Source organism: Mauremys reevesii, linkage group 1, assembly GCF_016161935.1.
Source record: "Mauremys reevesii isolate NIE-2019 linkage group 1, ASM1616193v1, whole genome shotgun sequence".
Classification (NCBI taxonomy): Eukaryota; Metazoa; Chordata; order Testudines; family Geoemydidae; genus Mauremys; species Mauremys reevesii.
Window position 1 is genome coordinate 300,150,364 of NC_052623.1, and position 24,672 is coordinate 300,175,035.

A 24,672-nucleotide genomic window follows, 5' to 3' on the forward strand; every position below is an offset into this window, starting at 1 on the left:
TTTGATATTTTTATGTTTTTCATTCCGAAAATCACAGTTTTCAGCCAATGTGTTCAGAGCTCTTATAAAACATTCAATGTTTCCCCCTCGTTCTTCAATTCTCTGGTGAAAACATGCTCTTTCATAAACCACATTTTTCTGTGGTATAAAGTATGTATCAACATAGCCTGAACCCTTTAGCATAGACACCTTCATGACTGTCTTTAGTAAAATCAAAGGATTTAAAGAGATGCTCTGCCTGCATCCCCATAGCATAAATTAAAGAAGTTGAAGTTCTCTGGGGCATCAACGAGTGGCATGTTGAGATCCCACAACCTTCATTGCCATAGGTGCCGACTCCATGGGTGCTCTGGGACGGAAACACCCACAGGGGAAAAAATTGAGTGTTCAGCACCCACTAGCCCCCTGCCAATCAGCTGTTTGGTTCCCCCTCTTCCCCACCAATCAGCTGTTTGGCGGCAGCTGGGAGGTGGCAGGAAGAGGTATAGTGAGGGCAGGGCACTGGGGGAGGGGGAAGAGCAGGAAGAGGCAGGGCAAGGGTGGGGCTTTGGGGGAAGGGGCAGAATGGGTGCGGGGCTTTGGGGCATAGTGGGCATGGAGCACCCACCAAGAAAAATGAAAGTCAGCACCTGTGTTCATTGCTGTTTTCCTTCTTTCTGAAACCAGTGTTGCTTTGTTCCTTCTGTTTCTGTTCTTAATTTACTCCTGACACCATGTCATTTGCTTCTGTACCAGATAGGAACTGACTACAGAGCTTGCTTATATACACCAAATGTGTTCATCATAAGATCCTTTGATGCTCTGCCAGGGAAGGAAGAGGTTCATTTAAATAAAAAGCCACCTAGTGGCTAGACAGTATAATACATTCATTACAAGTTGCAACTGAACTGCATTTGTTTCGTTATCGAAGGGAGCTTAGGTTGAATTACGTGGATGTTTCAAGAGGGCTTGCGCTGGCATTTTTTACAAAATGGAAGGCTCCTCTACCTCCGCATGCATCTGTTTTATGACATACCAATGGCCATATAGTATCTTTATATATACAGTGCTCTCTCTATAAACAACACTGGCAAGCATAAATGCAACTTTATTTCTTAAAGTCAAGTGAAATAGCACAGAAGGTTGTAGCCTGTGTAAAATCAACAGTAGGTTTCACACAGTATAAATCAAAGGGAACTTCACAGTTTCCTTCCTCCTCCCCAGCAGAATCACTAAACTGCTGGCTGAAAAGCTGTCCTTTATCATTCTCCTGCAGGTCTGAACTTCATTACACATGCTTCTCCCTCTGGGGAGAGGAAGAGAGACCAAACAACATTGCTTAATGCCCAACTGGAAGATTCTCAGTTATTATGGTGATGAAAATATAACAAAATCAATGATGAATTAATAACAAAAGTAATTAATAATGTTATCTTATTGTAGCACCAACCGTGTGTCTGGCACTGTCCATGAAGGCATAAGGACAGACTTGGTCCTTGCTCCAAGTAACTTACAGCATAGGGTACATTGGGAGAGTCAGAGGCTTAAGAATTTTTAACGTTTCTGTAGTCTTGTGGCTCAAAATCAGGCTCAGTTTGTAATTAAAAAAAGGAAATTGTCAGGGAGTTAGTGCCATGGCTTAGTGGTGTTTGCTATTTGAAATATATATAACAAGCCAAAAATATTAGTTTAGAAATCCTTCATGGCTTGTTGGCCTTACTAGATTATGATGTGAGCCATTTTGAGCCATCCGGTATATGGAATCACATAACATCCTGGTTATTTAGGGTCAGATTCTGACTGGCCATAATACAGCCATGCTGGGAAATGAAACCTCCCCAGTCCTCTATGGGTTTGGGCTCCTCCCTGCATTTTGGGTTTAATTGGGGGTGGGGAAATGTGCCCCAGAGCAGGTGGGGAGTGAGTGGAGCTGTCGCAACCATTCCCCTCAAATTATCAGCCAAGTTGGGGGGAAGGGGAGGAAGTAATCTGCATCCTTTTCAGGGCTACAGTTAGTTACTTTCTACTGGAAACAAAATAGAGAGCAAGCAAGGAATTTATGACTCTTAAGACCTTGCACCAGTTACCTAAGTTAAAGGTGCTCACCCTGTAGCTTTTTAATGGGGCATCCCTGTCAGCTGTGCTCAGGCACAGTGGGAGAACTGAGCCCACCTTGTACAGTGGTGATAGGTGTTATAAGTCCTTCCCTGGGCTGCTCCTCGGCAGCACACCTACATATGGCTCCATATGCAGGGTTTTGTGACGGATCTCATGCCCGCCCTAAGGTTGCACATGAGGTGATCTATGACTCTTTTCCTTTCAGACTCTGGATCTGATCTGCTTCCATCCCCCATAGAGAACCCCAGGAAGACATCACTCAGATGCTTTCTCAACAGTACATTGCTGCTGTGCACTTCAGTTCAGTAGCCCCATGTGCTCTCCTCATTGAGATGTTCCCCATGTATTAACCTTGTTCCTCCAGCGCTAGAGCATCCCACGTTCATTCACTCCTGTAGAAAGACACCCTCCCCCGGACTGTCCGATCATGTAGACTCAGGACTCCTGTTCTTCCACAGATTCTGCTAGTATCTCATCTTGATTCTTTCTGCTGTACAACTGACTTTGTTCCTTCCATCAAGAAACCAACTTTGCTTTTGAATTGAATCAGTGCACTAAGTTTACTTGGTGTGTCTAATAGAAAAATCTTTTTTTCGGTTTATTTAGGGTGTGAGTATCACATAATTTTTGTAATGGACAGTTATTTCTCCCCAAGAAAGTAGAAGAACATCAACCCAAGAAATCATCCTTTGGCTGTACTAGCTCAATAGCTTAGAGCATAGAAAAGACTCAGTTGTGCTTCCTACAGCAGAGCCAGTATTTCCCCAGTTTGTAGCTGTATTTTTCAGTCTGTAGCACGAATGCCTTCTTTAACTGTAGTATCTGGGCAGTAGCAGCTACATAGAACATGGATTTCACAAAAAAAGTGGCGTTCATTGTATGATAGACTTTATCTGCTCCAGGAGCTGCATTTCAATGCACAGGGTAAATAATATGCAGTTGTTGTTGTTATTTTTCACTCAAATACATTTACCTAACTTTTTAATATGGAAACAAAAATTGAAAAAGCTAATTTCGACACCAGCTGACAACGCAAGGCAAGGTAAAGTTGAGGCTTAAATATCGTGCCTGTGTCAGTGCCTCTTGATCTTGACCTGCCCGTGCTGTGCCACGGTAATGCAGCACAGGTAGTTATGTAATGTAACACCCTGTATTAATCCCAGCTCTATGCAATATTTCAGTGTAGCAGGCGGGGTTGTTACGGGCGGGTTTCAGTATAGGATTTCAGCCTTAAACTTTAATTTCCTGGCTTCTGCTGGTTTGTGTCACAACCTTAATGTTGTTTAAACCGAATTGCATTTGATTCCCATGAGTTCAAACAACCAGGCCAGCTCCAGAGCTGAACGTTAGGTGTTGAGGCTCTGGGGGAGACTGACAAGAGGGTGCGCTACTGTGTATTCTTTTTTCACACTCGTGCATTCCAGTTCAGTGCTGAATACTGATTTGTTCTCTCAGGTGATGTGTCTGAGGTAACTCAAAGGGTGGGGAAGGGGAGAAAATAGCAAAGGGGAAAAAAACGTTTGTCATATAGAGAAGGCGATGGAGGGTGAATCCTGTTGTCTGATGTTTCGGGCTACATACCTAAACCCAGCGAGTGCCCCATTTCATTGATCTGAGAATATGTTCGGTAATACAAAAGGATTCTCAAGAGCTATAATAGTTACAACCTTCTATGTTTCTTAATTTCTCACCAGGAAAATTGCTAACCTTTTAACCCCATCAGTGCTAAAAATCAGACGTGGAAAAGGTAGAGTATGCACACATGCAGTAAACACATTTAGAAGATGAACTCATTCTTCTCTCATCTCTCAGCCATTTGAAAGCTGTTGTGAAACAGAATTTCTGGCAACCTGGAATGTCCTAGCCAAGGTCAAATGGGCTCTAAATATCTTCTCACACCCTCCACAATATGAAGCTTGCTTTGATATAAACAGCTCCTGAAGGTGAGAACTGGATCTGAGAACTGTTTCACACTTAAGCCATCTACAAACTCTGCTGTTTCTCACAGTTTCAGATTATTGATGTGAATCCAATCACTTCTCTTTACGGCAATGTACAATTGTGTGGCTGATGCCATGCCCAGCAATATAACTCCCCTCCTATCCCCTTCGCTAATTAGGATGTTGTTCCAGTTTACCTGTACTTTCTTCTGCTTAATAGAAACAAGGACCGCTTGGTGTTGAATACTGCATGTTCTTTGCATTAGCTTTTCTTTTGTTCAAATAGCACAGTTCTGTAAGGAAAATCTCTACACAGAAAAAACAAAAACAAATTGTCAGCTTGCTGCAAAGATGGAGTCTCTAGGAAAAAATAATAAAAATATACACGGCTGCTTGTGTTAGGGCACTGGGTCACTAATTGAGTGCAAGCTTTAACAAAATGTTGTTTATTCCCCCCGCAGGGCATACAAAAGCATTGAGGAGGATGACTTGAAGTTTCCCCTTATATATGGAGAAGGCAAGAAGGTAGGCATGGGAGCTTTCCTTGAACCAAAGGAATAAAGAACTCTGTGCTGTTTACCACTCAGTGTAGCCTGTGGCAGTCCAATGTTTTCCACTCAGTATCTCTTTATTTTATCATTTTGACAGCTTGAAAGAATATTGTGTCTGACATAAATCAGTCTCTGCTATCTTCAGAGAGGGAAAAGTGTAGTGTATTAAAAGGTAGTTTTATAACAAACTTAGTCATTTGTTGCTCAATTTACTTTTGTTTTCCTTACATGCACGCAGCTCATAAGAGTGTTTTGCATTGTTGCAAATAAGCTAAAATGAGACGATCTTTAATTGCTGTTCATGTGCAGATAGTTCTCATGGCTTGGTTGTGAAATGCATTTTAAATGTGGATTGGTTGGGTGAAGAAGGCAAAAATCTATCCACTTTGCTGAATAAAACAGCAGTTGTGTGTTTAACCATGATTTACTGTATACTGAGATAAAGGAAGCTATTGAAATTCTGACATAAGGGGAGGCATAGGTGGGTGTGATCTCCGGGAAAGGTAACACATTCGGAGGGATAAGAACTAAAATTCCTTTTTTTTTTAATGATAATTTCATCCAAGTGCCACTGTGTTACCAATTGCATGATTATGAACAGCAAGATTATTTGCTCTGATCCCAACAAGCCTAGCTAGACGTAGCAATAGGATGAATATAAGGACACAGAGGTCTCAGTTTGCTGATATTAGTATGCTCACTGTGTTTCCAAACAGCACTTCCCCACTGTTTGGATTCTTATTTGAATACAGAAATATGCAATCTTCAGATATAATCTAGTTATGAAGGATTCAAACCTGCTGTAGCTTATCTGCAGGTTTGATGGAATTGGTTCTTTTGTTTGCAAAGTGTTGTGCACCTGTTATTTTTTTATCTATTTTCCCTTTCTGGGAAAATGTCTAGTGTTTTAATGTATAATGTCATTTAAAGTAATCTTGGTCACTAGCTGGCATCCATAGCATAAGCTTCCTGGTTCAGAGGTGGCCCCAGATTCCCATCCCACTCACTGGAGGGTGATAGGAAGGTTGTTGGGAGAGATGTTAGATTCAGTGCCCTGTGAGAGTATCTTGCTGGCTGCTCTGTGGCATGGTATTAGTTAAGGAAGACTCAGGAGTTTCTGGGGGAATGGCTGATGTTTCAAGGGAAAAGTGCTCTAGCAAGTAGGTGAGGTGTTTGAGGTAATTGAAGATCTTGTCTGTACTGGTTCTGCAGTCAGGAGAAGCACTTTGAAAGAGGGTATTGGGGAGTGAGGTGCATCTCTAAAACTATTGCTGCTCCCAGTAATGACCCTGTTCATATTATTGTCACATCAGCGATCTGAGTTTGCCTCATGGTTCTTGTCTTGCCAAAGGAAATATGTGGCAGCACTCCATTATGAAGAGACATCCTACTGCCTTCATTATTAAACCCCCAAGGTGTTTTGTTTTTTTTAACTTTTTATTAAGGCAAAATTAAAATAAAATGTTAACATACTAAACCGTATATTACTTATTCAGGATCAGATTACTATTCAAAGAAACTGGCTAAAGATTTTGGTTTGCTGGATGAGGAGTCCCGCCCTCTGAATATGCTAAAAAGAGTGCCAGGTGTCTAAATACCGATCTTTTTGGCACTTCTCTTGTGTACATTCTTGGTGTGAAAGTTTTTCCATTACAAGAACCATCCATATTTTATTACACAACAATTCTGTAGGAGGAAGGGGTCACATTTTTCTCTAGCTGCTAACAAAAATGTGATTAATTTGTAGTTCTGCTTAAAAAGTCGAACCTTTATTTGAGCTTTAAGGAAGCAGATCAGGGGATCTCTAGGATGCCAGCATTTTGTCATAAAATGAATCTCTTTAATAATTGCCTCCACAAACCATCTAAATCCTGGACACATCCAGCCTACGTGCAAGTATGTTTCCCTTTACCTGCAATCCCTCCAAAAGAGCTCTGCCCTAGTAGCAAAAACATTATGGAACTTAACTGGAGTCTAATGCCATCTATACAGTAATAATTTATAAAAATGATCTTTGAGCTACACATATTGAAGATGAATATCCCCTTTCCCACAGAGAAACCCACTCACCCGCATCAATTTCTTTGTCCAAATCCTTCTCCCATCTTTTCATCTGGGTTGTTTTCTTATCAACATCTTTTTCAATCCAAATTGTATGTGTTTTAGAAATTAAACCTTTTGTTTCAGCTTGCTCCTGGCTCAACTTTTCAAATGTGGTTAAAGGTCTAGATAGAGCCACCTCATATCCAGATTTCACAATAAAATGTTCGACTTATGGGATATTGACAGTATGGGATATTTATATCAGTTACATTATTACATGGTATAATTTGGTATGATTTCAAATCAGTACCGAGGAATAGCTGTCTGAATTTGAATAAGCTCAGCTCTCACCCACGGTGGACAGTCACTTTGATATGTCCTAGGGATAAATTGAAGAAGAGGGTCTTGGTGACAGGAATTTTAAACATTTGTCCAGAGCTGCTAAGGTGGTCTGGATAAATGACCACCTTTTATTTTTGGTGACGTATGTTTCTTTTTAACTCAGCAATTACTATGAATAGCCATATTTAGGCTCCAGTCTTGTTAGAATTTTACCCCATGTTTGGATGGTCTGTTGTTAGCCTAGATGACCCCATATTTTAATTGTGATGCATAATAATAATAAACCAAATTAGGGAAAGCTAGTCCACCCTACTTTTACGGAACTTAAAAATCACCCTTGGTCTTAGGTTTCCATATGAATTTTAATAGTGCATCCTGCCATATTTCTGATGTCATGTCAGGGATACCAATAGAGATGTACTGAAAAAAATTACTGGGAGGACATTCGTCTTTACCAAGGCTGCTCTACCTAGCCAAGTTATTTCTTAGTCGTTCCATTCTTCCAAGACTTTCATAATTTTATTTCACATTGAAGGATCACTTGCCTTAAAATGATTTTTATGTTTCTCCACAGTATTTATTCTCAACTATTTTTAAGATTCCTTTACCCATTTAAGTTTATGTAGATGTGACAACAGTTTGTTTTGACCCTTTGGGGAATATTAATTCCTAAAATTTCAGATTTATCGTAATTTATTTTGAAGCCTGATACTTACCCAAATTCCAAAGTTCTATAATTTTTAATGAGGCTTCTGGCTCCTGCAGATATAACAAGATGTTGTCGGCATGAAAAGCTATTATGTATTTAATCCAGAAGGCATTCTGATGCCTTTTACTGTGGGACTGTTTCTCACACTCACTGCAAATGGCTCCATTGCCAAAGCAAACAACAGGGGGCATAACAGCCATCCTTGTCTGGTACTCCTAAACAAAATAAAAGGAGGGAGGCACCCTCAATATTTAACTTACCTGCCTTTTTTCAAAAGCTGCCTACCACTCAGCATCTTCCCTCTTTCCAGGTGGTCAGGGGGATGTTGCATATAACAAATGACAATACTTCAAGAAAGAGCTATCAAAATATTCTGCTGACAGAGTGCTCTCATTGACTAACATGCTGGGTGCTTCATACACTTAATATAATTTAGTACTTCTAGTGCAAGTAGTACTTGAGGACTCTTACAGAGAGATTAAGACTCCATTGTCCTAGATTGTGCACAAACAACTGTCCCAGAGAGCTCACAATCTGGGCTCTAGACAATGCATAAATTAGAATAAACAAAAATGGAGAAATAGGAAAGGGGAGAGGAGAATAAGGAAATGGTAAAGAGAGGTGCATTAGATATTTTTAAATTCCTGAAAACAGATTAATGAGAGAGAATTTTGATTCTGGTTGGGATTACACATTTTTATTGTACTGGCCTTTTTCTCACTTAAACACACGCACCATTCATTCATTCATTCTCTTTCTCTCTGTGCTATATATAATTTTGAGACAGCAAGTATTTGCAGCAGTCCCAAATTTCACAAACCACCTGAGGATGCAGTGGATGCTAAACCCACTCCTGAACTACCCCAGGGAATTTAATTTATGGTCTAGAATGATAGGCAGGTTTTTTCTTGGCCCTGCAGAAAGGGAGAAATTGAAGTCAGGGTGATCCTGGTGGGTAATCTTTTCACTTTAACAATTTTAGCTGCTTAAAAGTCACTATCTATGTTAAGTATCAGAGGGGTAGCCGTGTTAGTCTGGATCTGTAAAAGCGGCAAAGAATCCTGTGGCACCTTATAGACTAACAGACGTTTTGCAGCATGAGCTTTCGTGGGTGAATACCCACTTCTTCGAATGCAAGTTAACTATCTATGTTAACTCCCCCATATAGGGGAGGAGACATTGAAAAAGAGAGGTAATTCCTCCAAAAGCCCTAGCAGTTGTGTGGTGGGGTCAGTTGTTAATTCTCTACCACATTAACATTGTGTGTGGAATTGGCTTTGATATTAATGCGTTTCTCTTGTTTCCAGGCTCGTGTCATGGCAACTATTGGAGTAACTAGAGGACTTGGAGACCATGACCTGAAGGTGCATGACTCCAATATCTACATCAAACCTTTTCTGTCCTCATCTCCCGAGGTACACCATCCATGGTTTTGTTACATGATTTATGGGAGAGAAGGAAAATTAATTAAACTAAGCGCACTTTGTTCATCCTGAATTACCCTCAATTGTGGACAATGACCAGAATGTTATTTGATCACTTACATAAATGTGTAAATCAAGGGTAGAAATAATGACAGGACCGATGCCACTCGCTACATAGTAATGTAGTTTTCATTCCTCTTCCTACTGCCCCAGGAATGTATACATCTCTGTCAGGCCCCTGATGCCTTCCCGCCTTGTAAGTGTCAGAGTTAATGTCCTTCTGCCCGAAGGGCACTAGATGTGACTCTGCAGCTGCTTCATGGTCAGCCCAAGGGTTCACTTTTCAGTGGCACAAGATGCTCTTCCCCCTACATTTCCCTTTCAGTGACTGAGCATGCTACTGACACAGAATTTAAAGCCCATGTCAGCTTCTGAAATAAGAGAATAGAACCTAGATACTGGAGTCCCTGATTTCTTGCATGGCAACATGGAAACTACAGCTTGTACACAGACAGAACCCCAATGTCTAAGGAGGAAAAATAGCCAGGGCACATCAAAATATGCTGCACACCTGCCCTTGATCCACTTCCCTTGCAGACCCAATACTTAATCTGTAAGGCCTTCAGTCAGTTGGGACCTGACTTCAGAACATTTTCAGTTCATCACTATCCAATACATGGTAGCTGATGGTATTTGGAGTAAATCGCTTCAGAACAGGAGGCAGGGCATTTTCAGTTGATGGTCCAGGATGTTGGAGTGACCCACTGGAGGTTCTTAGAATGAGTCTGAGCCTGGCTGTCTTCATCAAAAACTCCTTTTTGCATAAGCCAACCCGGAATAACAAAATATACAGAATCAATAATGAACATTATATTGAAAACAGTAAGCAAGCCAGGTCAAGCCTACAGAGCTGAAGAGTAGAATCCACTGTGAACACATGAGTCTTAATTACCATGGGTCAAATCCTGAGAGTTCTGCACCTCCCACTGGCTTCAGCAAATACTCAACAGTTGCCAACATTTAACCTAGTAGTTGAGACCTACATGCTATGGTGCTGAGTGCCCCTAGTAATGACAACGGAGAGGGAGCAAGCGAGCGTGTGCACACTGAAACATAGTGTAACCCTTCTGCCGGGCCGAAACGATAGCAGCAAGGGCCGGGTTCAATACATAGGGGTCCCTTCCCCACAACATAATGCAAAACCAGCTCGAGCCCCCACCCAGTGACCTGGGAAAATCTTACACTCACCCCTGGGCACCTCGAAGAGGCAATACTTCCCCTCTCGCAAGCACAGAGTCTTGGTGTAGCAGAAAAGGTTTAATTACATGACAAACAACAAGCATTAAACTGGGAAAATACCTCAGCTAGAGTTCATAGGTCAAACCGTGAGCAAAGACCCACTCCAGCAAATTGGGCCATGTCCTTCTCTTGGGGCCCTTGAGTCCAGCAACCCCCAAATCACCCACAGTCCCAAAAGTCCCACAATCCAAAAGTCTCTGTCCCAGGTCAGTGCAGCCCCAGAGCTCAAGAGTCTCTCTGCAGAGGTCCCCCTCCCCAGCCTGGGTAGAAAGGGGCACCTTATGTGGTTTCGGGGCCAACTGCCCTGCCTCTTCATGGGGTTCTGCTTCCGCTAGTCATCTCCGCAAACAGCTCAGCTCCGCTTGCTCTGTGGGCTGCTCCGCTCTGCCAGCTGCTCTGGTCCACCAGCTGTCCTGTGAGCCACTCCAGCCGTCCTCACGAGCTGCTTGGCTCCACTCTGCTCTGCCAGCTGCTCTGCTCCACGGTATGGCTTCAGGCTCCCCCACTCATTAGCACAGTACTCAGTGCTCTCAGCTCAGCAAGTCCAGCTCTTCAGTGATTTCAGCTCTTAGTGATTCCAGCTCTTAGTAGGGGAGCCCCAGTACCAGTGAATTCAGCTCAGTAACCTGCATTTAGACTCTTAAGGGAATCAAAAATTAACTCTGATATTCCACAGTGGAGAGAGGCACAGGTGGAACTGGTGCTTCTGGCTCACACAAAGAGCCTGCACCACCAAGTACAGATCTCTGTCCCCAGCCTCTCTCTTTCCAATGGGTTTTGGAACCCATGTGCCCCATCTAGCAAGCGCTATCCAGCTGACAATGAAACCCCCCATCACAAGACAATTTTGTAGTTCCCCATTTACCCAATCAGGGTGACAACATTTCATTTCTCCTGCCCCAATAACAACGAAATTGGGGCTCCCACAGCTGCGAAAATAACCATCCCATGCTGCTTTGCAGTATGCTAAGTGGGGTGGGAGTGCCCATGCAAATAACCGAAATACCAATGCAACACTTTCCGCACTCCCCATAATTTACCACCAGATGTCAGGGTGGGGCTCATCCTGACTCTGCTTACAATAGTGTTGCTGCCAAACTAACAAGTCCTGACTAAAAAGTGCTTGCACTGAGGCTTGAAAAGACAGCTACAGAGCGATTCTGGTCACTTAAAGAAAAGAAGTCTATTGACAGCACCCATCATTCTTCCCCGCTCTCATTCTGCTCCTTTCCCTGTTTTTTTTTCAGTGTATACCATGTCTTACTTTGGAACCATCTCTGCTGTCCCAAGCCAGGGAATCAGCATTTCTGCCCGCTTCGTTGTTTTGTGCCAGTGTAATGCTGCAATTCTATCTCCTCTTTCTGGCACTCCAAGATCTGGCTCTAGTGTAGTATCTCAGCAGGATTGACCTTGCCAATCGCTGCAGTAACATTCATTCATGCAATATAAAGATCTTGTAGGTTTCTATTTTGCATCTTGTAGGTTTTTCCAATTTGTGTTTGAGTTCCAAAATGTGATGCGCACAACACGTACTCTGAGTCTCAGACTCTGCAAGTGCCTGATCAAATGACAGCAAAAAAATGTCCTTGTTTCCATAGCCTTTTGGCAGTTAAGGCTAGCAGAAATGTCATAGGGGGCAGTAGCAGGAAATGAAGAATACCAGCCCTAGCAATCTTGAGATAGAACCAGCAGAAATCAAATTCTAGGAGAAAACAAATACATGTGCCAAAAAAACCACACACCGAACAATGCTCTTGTCTCAGATATTATCTATATATTGTCAGGAACCTGCAATACATCTTGTAGACAAAGCTATGTTAAGAAGCAATGCCTTGTGCTGCCATGTGGGGGACTTGAATTTGGAAGTAAATTTAGTAGTAATAATACTTGCAACTTCTATAGCACTTGCTCATCAGTGAACCTCAAATAATTACATAAAGGTTGGGGGAAAATAATTTCCATTTTACAGACTGAGAATCTGAGGCATAGAGAAGTTAGTTACACCGTGAGTCAGTGACAGGATAGAACTACATCTTCTGACTTCAGGTCCTGTGCCATAGCCACTGCCCCCTTTCCCAGGCCAGGGGAGAACATGGCAAATTTGTTTCAAATCGTAAAACAAAAGCTATGATATAAGATTGCAACAGAAACCATAACCATATAAATATCTGAAGCAGACGATTCAGAGTCTAAATCCAGAAGTGTAGGTTTAAGTAACTTTTGGATGAATCAAATTTTATTATAATAGACGTACCAACCCATGAGAGGAGCAGACCAGTATCTAAGTCTGACAATCAGCATTCGGTGATTCAGCTGGTATGAGACAAAATTTGGAAGACTTTCACAGCTCTAGAAAACTGAACCACTTATAATGAACTGGAGAAGCACAAAGCAAACTTACCAGAGCTGGGGATATCTCAATTGTATTACATATCTATTTTTCATAGTGAAATAATCGTTTGACAAATCTTAATATGAAATTCTGGCATTAGAATTCAATAGGAATCTTGTCCCTGTATCTGGGAAGTAAGATTTGGTTTTAAGATTCTTCAAATGATTACTCACCCATTCGTTGGAAGAGGCATGCATCCGATGGCGCCATTTGGCCTTTGTTACTTCATCTGATCACTCGTCTGACTGAATGATGTGGAGATGGAGAACTGAAGAACCTTTTCCCATAAAGGCTGTGATAAAAAAGCTTGCTGAACACTTCACAGTATGTAAAAGGAAACCACACAATGTTAGACTGACATCAGTGTTTGGGAGAAAGTTTTAGGACTTCCATTTAAAGGAACAAATCGGGTAAATATTTGGAGAGGGACTGTTTGATTCAGGAGAATCGAGGTGATATCAGGAATAGCAGGTCAAATTTGACTAGCTTGGAATTCTTTTAGACTACTACTGCCAGGGAAGAAATGAAAACTGTATTAGATGGTCTTACACAGCACTTGGATTTCTCAGAAAGCATTTGAGAAAATGTTCTGCCTCATAGGTTAATGTAAAAGACAGAGCCATGGAGTAAGTGGAAAGTTGGCACAGTACACTGGGAATTGGCTAAAGCGCAGAAAACAAAAGGTAGCAGTAAAAAGTTAAAAGGATGTTAATTGGTGAGTGCTGCAGGGAACAGTGTTGGGACCAGCTTTTCATTATTTACATATAAATTACTTGGAAGATGGTATTGAAAGAGATTTCCATGTTTGCCAATGAAACTGCATTGGATGACGCTGCACGTACAAGGAACAATACAATTAGGAAAGGATTTAATTTATTGAAGTAGCTGTGCTGATGGATAGTAAAGGCAGCTGAAGCTGAATATAGAGTGTTGCCCCTCTTGGCTTGAATTCCACTGGGCCAGGCTGGTTCAGGAGTGTCTCAGGTGACTGCAGGCTCACGTATCAGTTTGCTACGGGTAGTTTTCAAGCCAGAGTTGGCTGGCTTGCTTAAGAACATGAATAGGATACCACATCAGGTGTGGCTCTTTCACAAGCCAAGTATAGCCTTTTGCAGGTGAGTGCATAAGAACGGCCATACTGGGTTAGACCAATGGTCCATCTAGCCCAGTATCCTGTCTTCCAACAGTGGCCAATGCCAGGTGCCCCAGAGGGAATGAACAGAACAGGTAATCATCAGGTGATCCAGCCCGTCGCCCATTCCCAGCTTCTGGCAAACAGAGGTTAGGGACCCCATCCCTGCCCATCCTGGCTAATAGCCATTGATGGACCTAGCCTCCATTAATTTATCTAGTTCTTTTTAGAACCCTGTTATAGTCTTGGCCTTCACAACATCCTCTGGCAAAGAGTTCCAGAGGTTGACAGTGCGCTGTGTGAAGAAATACTTCCTTTTGTTTGTTTTAAACCTGCTTCCTATTAATTTCATTTGATGACCCCTAGTTCTTGTTTTATGAGAAGGAATAAATAACATTTCCTTATTACTTTCTCCACACCAGTCATGATTTTATCATATCCCCCTTCAGTTGTCTCTTTTCCAAGCTGAAAAGTCCCAGTCTTATTAATCTCTCCTCAAATGAAAGCTATTCCATGCCCCTAATCATTTTTATTGCCCTTTTCTGAACCTTTTCCAATTCAGTATATCTTTTTTGAGACCACATCTGCATGCAGTCTTCAAGATGTGGGCAAACCATGGATTTATAGAGAGGCAATATAAAGAGGATATTTTCTGTCTTATCTATCCCTTTCTTAATGATTACCAACGTTCTGTTCGCTTTTTTGACTGCCACTGCACATTGGATGTTTTCTGATTACTATCCACGATGACGCCAAGATCTTTCTTGAATGGTAACAGCTAATTTAGATCCCATCATTTTATATGTATAGTTGGGATTATGTATGTATGGTAGGTCCTGTTGAGATGTAAACACAAACCTGACCCATCCTTTGTATCACCGATCCAGGATTTGGTGATGGAGTATTTCCTCCACACACATTAAGAGCGTTGCTGAATAACGGAATGCACAATCCATATCCAGATAGAGAGAGTGCATAACTGTGAGCTGTAGCACAGAGCATCCACTGCTAAACCTTAGCAGAGGTCTGAAGACCCCAGTCATGGTGTAATACATCTTGACCCGCCCTCTCCTTGCTGGCTGGCTGTGCAGAAGTGACGCTGCTTCTTTGTAGCTAGCTTTAAACATTCCTACTTTTAGATATGAAGTTGCGCTATGGGCTAATTAAGACAAACCATGAGGTAGATCCCAAATTGTCCATCCTTCCTGATGACCATTGGAGGTCGACAGAGGGTTTCCTAAATGCATAGAGGGAGCAGGGGGAGTTTAGGAAGTAAGAGGGAGTGGAAGTCATACAGAGAGTCCGTCTGGATTGGGAAAATGGCTTTTGCCCAGGTTGCCTGGTGGTCTGGCTGGCCTGCCAGCCAGCCACCCACGTCTGTGTGAGCTAGAGAGTTCTGTATCCATTTGAAGCGCATGCAAGTTTGAGTGATTTGTGTCACAGCGTAACATCATTTAAATCTCATATCTGCTGAATTTCCTGAATTCTTATTGAGGAAGGGCAGCATGCAGGGGGTAGCTCAGGGGTTTGGGGAAAATGGCTTGTGAGCTGGATTTGATAAATAGCTCTCAGCCACATAAAATGCCTATAATGCTGTACATAGGCCACATGAGAGTGCTAGTGTCGTGCTACTCCACTGTAAAATCGCAAATAACTAATACAAGACGATAGTATTAAAAATGAGAACTGGAACAGCTCCGCTAAGTGGGAATGCATCTGGGCAAGATTGACAGTATTTCAGAGGCAGGCTTTCTATGAACAGCTCTAAATTAACTCATTTCTATTAGTGCTCACTAGCTACCCGTAGATATATTGTAGAAAACTGAAGGAAAAAACAAATATTGTGGCCACCCTTAAATACTTTACTTTGCAGCCAGGTGACATCATTGAGACATGTCCTCTGCTTGATGTAGGAAATAATATGAATACTGTAATATCCTACCTATCTACAAAGATTTGGAAAGTTTATAAAGGTGACTACTTCATTACAGTAAATAGGCAACTAGATGTGATGATCATTCTTTGGGTGAGAGCCACATCTGATAACTAACCCAATCTCCTTCCATAACTTCACATTGTTATTTTCCTTGAACTGCATACCAGTCAAATAGCCAGTTCTTTGTTCACACCATTGCCCATCCCAATTAACTACTGTGAATCATTAGGTGTCTGTCAGTATCCATCTCCTTGCCATCTCTTTTCAGGATTGAACATGTCAAGCTTAGGCTTTGGCTACACTTGCACTTCAAAGCGCTGCCGCGGCAGCGCTTTGAAGCGCTTTGAAGCGCTAAGTGTAGTCAAAGCGCCAGCGCTGGGAGAGAGCTCTCCCACCGCTGTCCGTACTCCACCTCCCTGTGGGGAATAACATACAGCGCTGGGGCTTTGACCACACTGGCACTTTGCAGCGCCGCAATTTGCAGCGCTGGAGAGGGTGTGTTTTCACACCCTGCTGCAGCGCTGCAAATTTGCAAGTGTAGCCAAGCCCTCAGTCTTTCCTCATAAGAAATAGCCACTAGTTCCCAAATTAGTCATATCGTCTTTGCCTGAGTTTTCCCCAAAACCTGAATTTCAAAATAGTCTCTCTTCTCAGTAATGTACACTAGAGTCTGTGGAAATATATATCTTGGGTCCTTCATCTGCTGCATCAGCTATAGTTTTGACAGGATTCTATTGCCTTGAAGCAGCAGCCATAGGCTCCAATCTTGCTCCATACATGTCAATGGGAGATCTGCTATTGACTTCAGTACGAGCAAGATCTGGCCGATAACATTTTCCCCCAGCGCTAGCAGGAGGGGATCTGTTACTTTAATTTGAACTTTCTTTATCTAGGTGAGGGAGATGGAGCAGAGATGGATTTTAAAAAAGTCTGCTGATTTACATGTTTTGTTCTGAGTGACTCACTGCTAAGTGGATAATTAACATTTAAGTATCTTGGTATCTGTATAAAAGTAGCTGACATCCAAGAGATCTGACTTCCAAAGGTGTTTTTGTGTGATGACCATCATCTCGGCCAATACACTGGGAGTTGAGCTGCTAACCTCAACAAACAAAAGCATGAGCTGCTACATTTTGCACTAAAGAGCCAAGGTTCTATAGTGTGGGGGCTGCAAACACTCGTATCCTCCTAGGACTGGCACAGAAGTGTACCTGTAACACTCAGTCTCCATAGACTAAATTTGCTTTTGTGAGTTGTATTCTTGATAGATTTTGAATCAGGAGGTAAAGACAGATGGGAGTGTTTTAGGTTGACTTTTTTTTGGGAGGGGGGCTCATCTCAAGAGTCCTCACTCAGGTAGACCTTAAATAATAAAGGAATCAATACATTTTACAAATGACCTGCTCTCCCTTTAGAGCAAAAGGAAAAAATGGTGAGAATTAGCACTGAGATCGACATGATTGTTTCTTCTATCCTGGTTGCAATCCCATAAGAATCACAATTACATTGAAAGGTCCAAGCATTTTATGTGCATTTCCTACTCCTTGGCTCCTAACGAGAGAGTGCACGAAGAGAGAATAAAATAACTCCCTGTCTTCTAGCTGTGCCAAGTACATGTCCGAACAAATTTGTGGAACACCGATGCTGCTATTGAAGCACAAGGATAAAGCAGCATGTGTGACCAGGTGCACTGTTCCCAAATTCTATTACAGATCATCATTTCTTCTTGTCTACCTTGCCAAGGTTGTCACACGTCTTTCAAATTACAGTCATTGCTGGGGTAATTAAAGTGCTCTGTGAGTGGTTCCCGAGGATTCCAAGTTTTAGTTTGGGGAATTAAAGGAGCAGGAGGTTTGACAGTTGGAATGCAGGGCAGGCTGGAAGAAGACTTGCATCCAACAAAAGACTCATTTGAAAAACTTGCATTGACCTTTGTTCGTGTGCTGACTCAGTTAACCCCCTGATTTCATGGTTTAGACAGCTCAGTCAAGCAGGGGGTTACGGGAGGCCATTTTAAACATAGGATGTCAGATTCTTCAGCATCAGGGGCCAGATTGAGAAGTCAGATCAGTTCTTGGCTATATGACTGCAGCCTTAAGTAACAAAACCAATGGGCATTTTAGGGAAATAGCCTAGTATGACAGAACCTTTTCCTCTGATATTTTATATGGTTCCTTAAATTGGCCCCAGTCCATCAAATCACTTAAGAATATGATCCATTCACTTCAATGGAGCCACTCACATGCTTAAAGTTAAGCATATTCTTAAGTTCTTTGCTGGATCAGGGCTATAGAAAAGACTTAAGTAGCAAATCCTTATACAATGCACTAAGCACTTCAGAACATGTGCAATTTATTGGGTATAGTTAATGGGTTCTGGGCAAATAGTGAAAACATTATTAAAAATTCATCAAATAAATTATTAAATTCTGATTTGACCAGCTATCCTGATGATGGAGAATAGCCAAAATGCAGAGCATGGCCACAAGAGGAGAAGGGAGAGGAATAGGTTTGATTGCTTTGATCACCGCTGTCAGCACTACATAAGTCTAAGTTGCTAACTCAAGACCAGCATCAGCAGATTTTCACAAGAATTGGAATATTTCCTCCTTCATGTGAGTGAATCTCTTGTTTTGTGGTTGTAGGTGAGAGTCTACAATCTTCTGCAGTATGAGCACGGACCAGAGGATGTGCTGATCTTAGCTACCGATGGACTCTGGGATGTATTATTAAATGAAGAAGTGGCAGAAGCTGTCACAAACTTCCTACCAAACTGTGACCCTGATGATCCCCACAGGTTTGTGCTCTTACCTGACCGTTAGAGTTCCTCTGCTGCAGCAAGCCTGGGCTTTGTAACTCATTTGTTTCGAGAGAGTAATATGAAGTGAATGAACCTTCTCTTGTAAGTTCTTCTGTATCTCTATGGATAGTTTGCAGCTTGGAGGCTCTCAAAGTGGGAATTATCAAATATGTGTTTAAAAACCTGCTGACTGCATTGGGATAAGCTGGGCAGTACAATATCTTGGCATGGTTCTATTTTTCCCACCACACTAAAGCTGTGTGGAGACCTCAGCTTCTCCCAGTGAAGGACATGGCCTATTTGTTTGTCTGGCTGATCATTTCCTTCTGGGAAGCTATTTCCCACTGAAGAATAACTTTCTCTTTCCCCTGAGGAATTTAGCAGCCGCAGTGCCACAGCACCAACCCAGTAGGCTTTGTTGCTAGGGAGTGCTGGAAGGAAAGGTAGTTTGCCCACCTTGCCCCTACAGGTTCTGAGCATCTTTTCCTCAGTGCAGTCATGTGGTGCAGGAGTCTTGAGGCTACATGTGGTTTTTTAATGTGGGGCTCCCGTACCATTGCTCATTGTGCATTCACTTTACGGGTCATGTTATGTTCTTAAAACCAGTCTTCAATAGCACATGCTCAGAATGCCAACGGCTGAATAAGCTGAGTGAGAACAAGAGATGAAAAGTTTGATTGCAGCCTGTTTCATCAATAATATTTGCTGTTTTCCTGGCTTTATCTCCTCTTCCTGATCAACATTGCTCTTCCAAGCATCCTATTATCTAGCAACGTTCCCAACGAGCTAAATGTCACATGTTCTCCCTTGAGCAAGTGGGTCAGTCTGTTTTATTGTGAATTAAAATATCAGAGTGAAGGGGCCTCATTGTTGCTTCCCAAAATCAGGTTCTGTGGCTTCTGTGCGCAGCCATCCCTCTCTCCCGAGCCGTCCTCTCTCCTGGGTTGCATTTTTCCTTTTATGAAAACTCCCACTCTAATACACCCAAGAAAAGAGCTTTTTAAACATTTTGTTCCCATTTCCCTTGTGTCAACTGGGAGGGCAGCCCAGTGTCAGACACAAAATCTGGGATATTTCGGCACCCAAATGAAAATGTGTGGAAAAATCCATAGAGCTCTAGTTACATTAGTCTGTCGATGGCAGTTGGTGTGGGAAAGAGGATAGCAAGTCTGAAAATCCTTCATGTGTTTGTTTCTGAATCATCATCTTTTCAGTCTTAGCCCTGTACTACCACACAGGGAAAACGGGGAAGATAACCGTGGGCAAAGGCACTCTGACACCCGCTTGGGTTTTTAAGTGACAGCCATTCTAGAGAAAATTGCAAACAGTATTTTCTTATACTGACACTTACAAACATGGAATGTAAAATAGCATTTCCCTGTGAGTGCTGGATTGTCAGGTGAATGTATGATTAGCGTGAAGCTGTAGCTGTGACATTCTGACCTTCACAATCTCTTCTCTCAGAGAGATGTGGTAGAAATGAGAAAGCCTGGGCTGCTTGACTTCCCTACAGCTCATTAGTCCCTCTGCTAAGATAGATAGATAAATAAATACTAGGTTTTGCAGGAGAGGCCAGGGTTATGGCATCATACAGCCTGCTCAAGAGAAGAGAAGCAGCAGCAGCATATGTATATGCTGAACAGCCAACACAAAATGGTGCTTTCATTTAAATAAAACAACAACAACAAAGTCTAGGGATGTGCCAGCAGGACTGGGAAAATCCATCCCCCTTTCTCCTGCTGTGTTCCCAAAGAGGTAAATACCAGCCAAACCAAGTGCTAAAAGGCTCCCCTAATACTGTAGTGACCGTATGTCTCTTCTATAAATAAGTTTTTTGAGGGGTTGCTTCCTGGATCTCTGAACCTCCCCACCAATCTGGGACTTCATTGACCCAGCTGTTGCTTCCTCTCTCCCTGGTGCACACCTGCCACACCCACCTGCCCCCCAAAAGGGAGAGTCTCAAAAGAACTGTCCACAAAACCTGGCACTGCCCTTCTTATCTTGGTTGCTTCTTGCTCATGGCTAGTATGTGCACATAGTACTACTGAGTGCTGACTCCAACTTGCCACTGCAATGGGAGGAATCTGAAAGCCATGATGGAGGCAACAGCTGATCATGTGGATATCCAACCCACCATCCTGGGTTGGGAGGAAGAGAGGCTGGGTGGGTGACAGAGGGAATTTCCCTCTGTGTCAGATTGGCAGTGACTTTGAGGGGATGTGCGTTGGCTTCTTCTGCAGCATGGGGCCTGGGTCACTTGCCAGGATCATCTGGATATTTCTCACTTAATCAATTCCATGCCATTGCAGGGGCCTTGGCCACTGGTGCACCTCAGTCCCTCTTGTTCTCTGTCTGTGGCACACCATAGTTTAGTCTTCCTAGGGCTATAATATTTTGGTCTAATTCTGGGTGTTGGCCTTGGTGTGGAGGTGGCTGAGTGGTATTTAGTTGCCTGTGATATGCAGGAGGTCAGACTAGATGATCTGGTGGTCTCTTCTGGCCTTAAACTCTGTGACAAACACTTGTAGCTCCCAGGGCAGCTGCCTACAATCACCCCATTCATTCCCTATTAGGCACAATGACTTTCTCTTGGAAAATCTGAGGCACAGTTGTCTCCAGGTGGGTAGCAAGGACTACCTTAGCAAGCAGTTAGAAGAAGTTGTCTGCAAAGCTTAAAGTGAGCTGGGTGACTCAGCCAGTCAAAAAGCAGAGAGAACCCCAGGGAAAGTCCCTTGCTGTTGAGAACGTACGGCTCATCTGAGTCTGTAGTAGTGCTCCACGGTGGACAGACAGAAAGCAATGTTGACCATCCCCCATCCTAGAGAATTTTCCTGTAATTTTTCTCCTCTTTTCAGGACATGATTCTACTTGCAACAGTGCAGGAATATGCCCGGGGGAGGATGGAGAACTGGGTTTTGTGTGGAGTTCAGCTTAGAAACAAGTTGCTTGATTGTTGATTTTCCTGGTTTTGGCATGGCTGCCATCTGTATTTAAACAAGCTTTCCCAAAACTTTTGTTACAAACTAATGAAATCCTGTCATCAGTTAGTAGCAGACCCAGAACTTCTCTATGCTCCGGTGAGGAAAGTAGTGGAAAGAGGAGGAGAAACTAGTCAGGAATCAGTTAGGAACAGAGGGATCCTTAGAGTGTTAGGCGATGGTGGAGGAAGAATGGTCAGAAAATACCTAACAGAACTTTGAGGTGCCTCACCTGGCTGATTAATGTGAGGGAGGGAGTCACCAAACAATATATTATTTAAAACTTTATCCAGAGAATCTCAGTTTATCCGAGTTGAGATCAGCAACACTATCCAAGGACATACACATACCCAGAATCATGAATAGCTTATTGTAAATTAACAGTGGAGAGGAAGCATGGTCCTGAGAGTAGTCACTGCACTGAGATCCTATTTAATTCCTGGCTCTGCCACAGACTTCCTGTGTGAACTTGGGCAGATCACTTCATCTCTCTGTGCCTCTGTCCCCTATGTGTGAAATAGGGGTGATAATACTCCCTTCCTCCCACTCTGCCGGCCTTATCTATTTAGATTCTGGGCAGAGACCATCTCCTGCTACATTAGTGTACAGCAGCCAGGCGAACAGGGCCTTGATCTCTGTGGGGTCCGCTACCACAATACAAATAATGGTGCCTACCTATTCAGCAGCTAGCCATTTACAATAGGTCTAATCTTTCAATCGTTGAGAAGTTAACTTTATTTTTATTATCACAGTGCCTGGGGGCCCTACTCATAGCTCTGCACCCCATTGTGATATGTGCTGTACAAAATCAGAACAAAAACGGGGACAGTCCCTGTATCAAGGGGTTTACGCTCTAAATACAAGACAAGATACACCAGATGATGGATTAGACAGTTGGGGGAGTACAAGGAAACCATGAAACACAATTGGTCTGCATGGTAGGCATTGGTCTGTGCATGCCAGCAGCCTAATCACAATAACGTTTTTTCTGGGTATCATGACAAAGGAGAGTTTTGAAGTGGGATATAAAGGCAGATAATGAGGTAGCTTTGCCACACATTTCTTGCATTAAGAATGAAGATTCTATGTTAAATGTCACCAATGAGTTAGCTGAACTAATTAGTAGAGATTATTATACAGTATACAAAAGATTAGGAATCCTAAGAGGAAAAGCAGATTTTCTGGGTCTCATTCTGATCCATCTAACATTGGTTTAATGCCATTAAATTTAGTGAGGCTATTCCTGATCTATTCCAGTGTAAGCCACACCAGAATCAGGCCCTTCTTTACTTAAGTCTCAGAACAAACACATTTATTAGTGTTTGACCTGGTGTTCTATGAATGGACATCTGAAGTGAATGTTAATTTGTTCTTTTAAGTAATTTTGTGCCAGATCATTTAGGGACTTATAAATAATAGTGGCAAGGCATTTTTCATGCCAGCTTGCAAGAAGTAATTAAAACAGTCTTTCATATGGCTTACAATGATATTTATGAAAATTACCTTGCAGAATTGCTCGTTGCTTGGTTATAAAGAATATTTAAAGGGTTTAAAATACTGTGTGAAAGATTTTACCTAATTACCTCACAGTAGTCCAAATGAAGTATAGCTAATGGATTCATGATTGTATAGCAGTCCTGACTATGAAACGGTGTCCTATTCTTCAGAGTAGTCAGTTAAGGAGAGATCTTACGTATTGATCACTTTGCAAATATGTTTAAAATAATGTTGTCCAGCAAAACTCCAAGTTATTTGATAAGTTTAGTAACACATCCTACGGTAAATTCATCAACTTGAATTTTTAAATGACTGGGAATGTGGAAATGACCCATGGGAGAAATTGTATGGATCCTGTAATACCTTCCACATTGTGGTCATAATAAGAACCTCCATGTTGGGTCAGATTAGTGGTCCATCTAGCCCAGTTTCCAACAGTAACTTTAGAGGAAGATGCAAGAAACACTAGAGTAAGCAGTTATGGAATCATCTGTCCGCAGGAATGGTTTCTTACTAACACACGTTAATTAGAGGTTGGCTTATGCTCTGACACATGACGGTTTACATCCCTTCCAAAACTCTTGGGGTTTTTGTTAGTTTGTTAATTCTTAGTATTGGAACTCTGAATGTCTGTTATCTATATAAATGCATAATTCTTTGTTGAATCCTAAAGATGGGCCCAAACTGCAAAATACCTATATGTACTCTTCCTAGAATGAAGCAGTATTCAGATTCAGGTTCTAGTTCATCCCATTACAAAAATGGAACCTCCTGTGAATTTCAAATCCAAGCTTTCCTGTTTCAGGCATAGTTTGATATGAGGTTTTGGTTCTATCTCCTCTTTTTAAAAACTATGGCGGTGCAATCACATGGAAAGTGCGGTTGATTCATGAGATAAACTGCAGAAGTTTTGCATTGTCATGTGGTACCTGTCATTGTGGTCATCATCTGGAATGTCTTCCAAGCTGTGTGGCTGAATATGAAGGCTTCATTTTTTATTTCAAGTGTCCATTAGAGCATTAGCACAGTGTCTTCATCCTGATCCCACTGTAATATAGGCCGCTGGGCTCTAACAGAGGTCACCTCCTATATGTAAATATAAACCTGCTGATATTCTGCTGTCCTCCAACTTGCTGTGCAAGTGAAATTACACAACAGTGTTCCTAATTTTAAACACAGTGGAGTGATGATGGGAAAGCCCTTATGTGGCAAAAGGGAAGGAAAAGAGAAACAACAAAAGACAGAATGAGACATAAGACTACGCTTCAGGATTATTATGTGTTATAGCTGATGCTCTGCATCTCCCCAAAACAGATGACATGATCCCTGCCCCAAGGAGCTTACACAATGAGACATGAAGTAACAAGACAGTAGGGAGGGTTGATCACTTTGTGGTTTCCCAGTGCAAGCTAACCAGTGGCATGATGGAGTAAGAAAGGTGGGGGTTTAATATTTACACAAAATGTACATCCTAGCTGGCTAATTTCTTGTAGGTCTTGTGGTAGGAATGGGCCTTAAAGGGGAACATGAATG

At 42.2% G+C, this 24,672-nt stretch overlaps 1 protein-coding gene across 1 annotated transcript in view; it reads left to right on the plus strand.

Annotated features, from left to right (window-relative positions):
- The window catches only part of PPM1H (protein phosphatase, Mg2+/Mn2+ dependent 1H), a 202,388-nt gene that overhangs the window by 172,257 nt on the left and 5,459 nt on the right, over positions 1 to 24,672 (plus strand). The window contains exons 7-9 of the mRNA XM_039503148.1: positions 4,499 to 4,562; positions 8,990 to 9,097; positions 18,510 to 18,661. Coding sequence (XP_039359082.1) covers positions 4,499 to 4,562; positions 8,990 to 9,097; positions 18,510 to 18,661 — 324 coding nt within the window. The remainder of the gene's footprint in view (positions 1 to 4,498; positions 4,563 to 8,989; positions 9,098 to 18,509; positions 18,662 to 24,672) is intronic.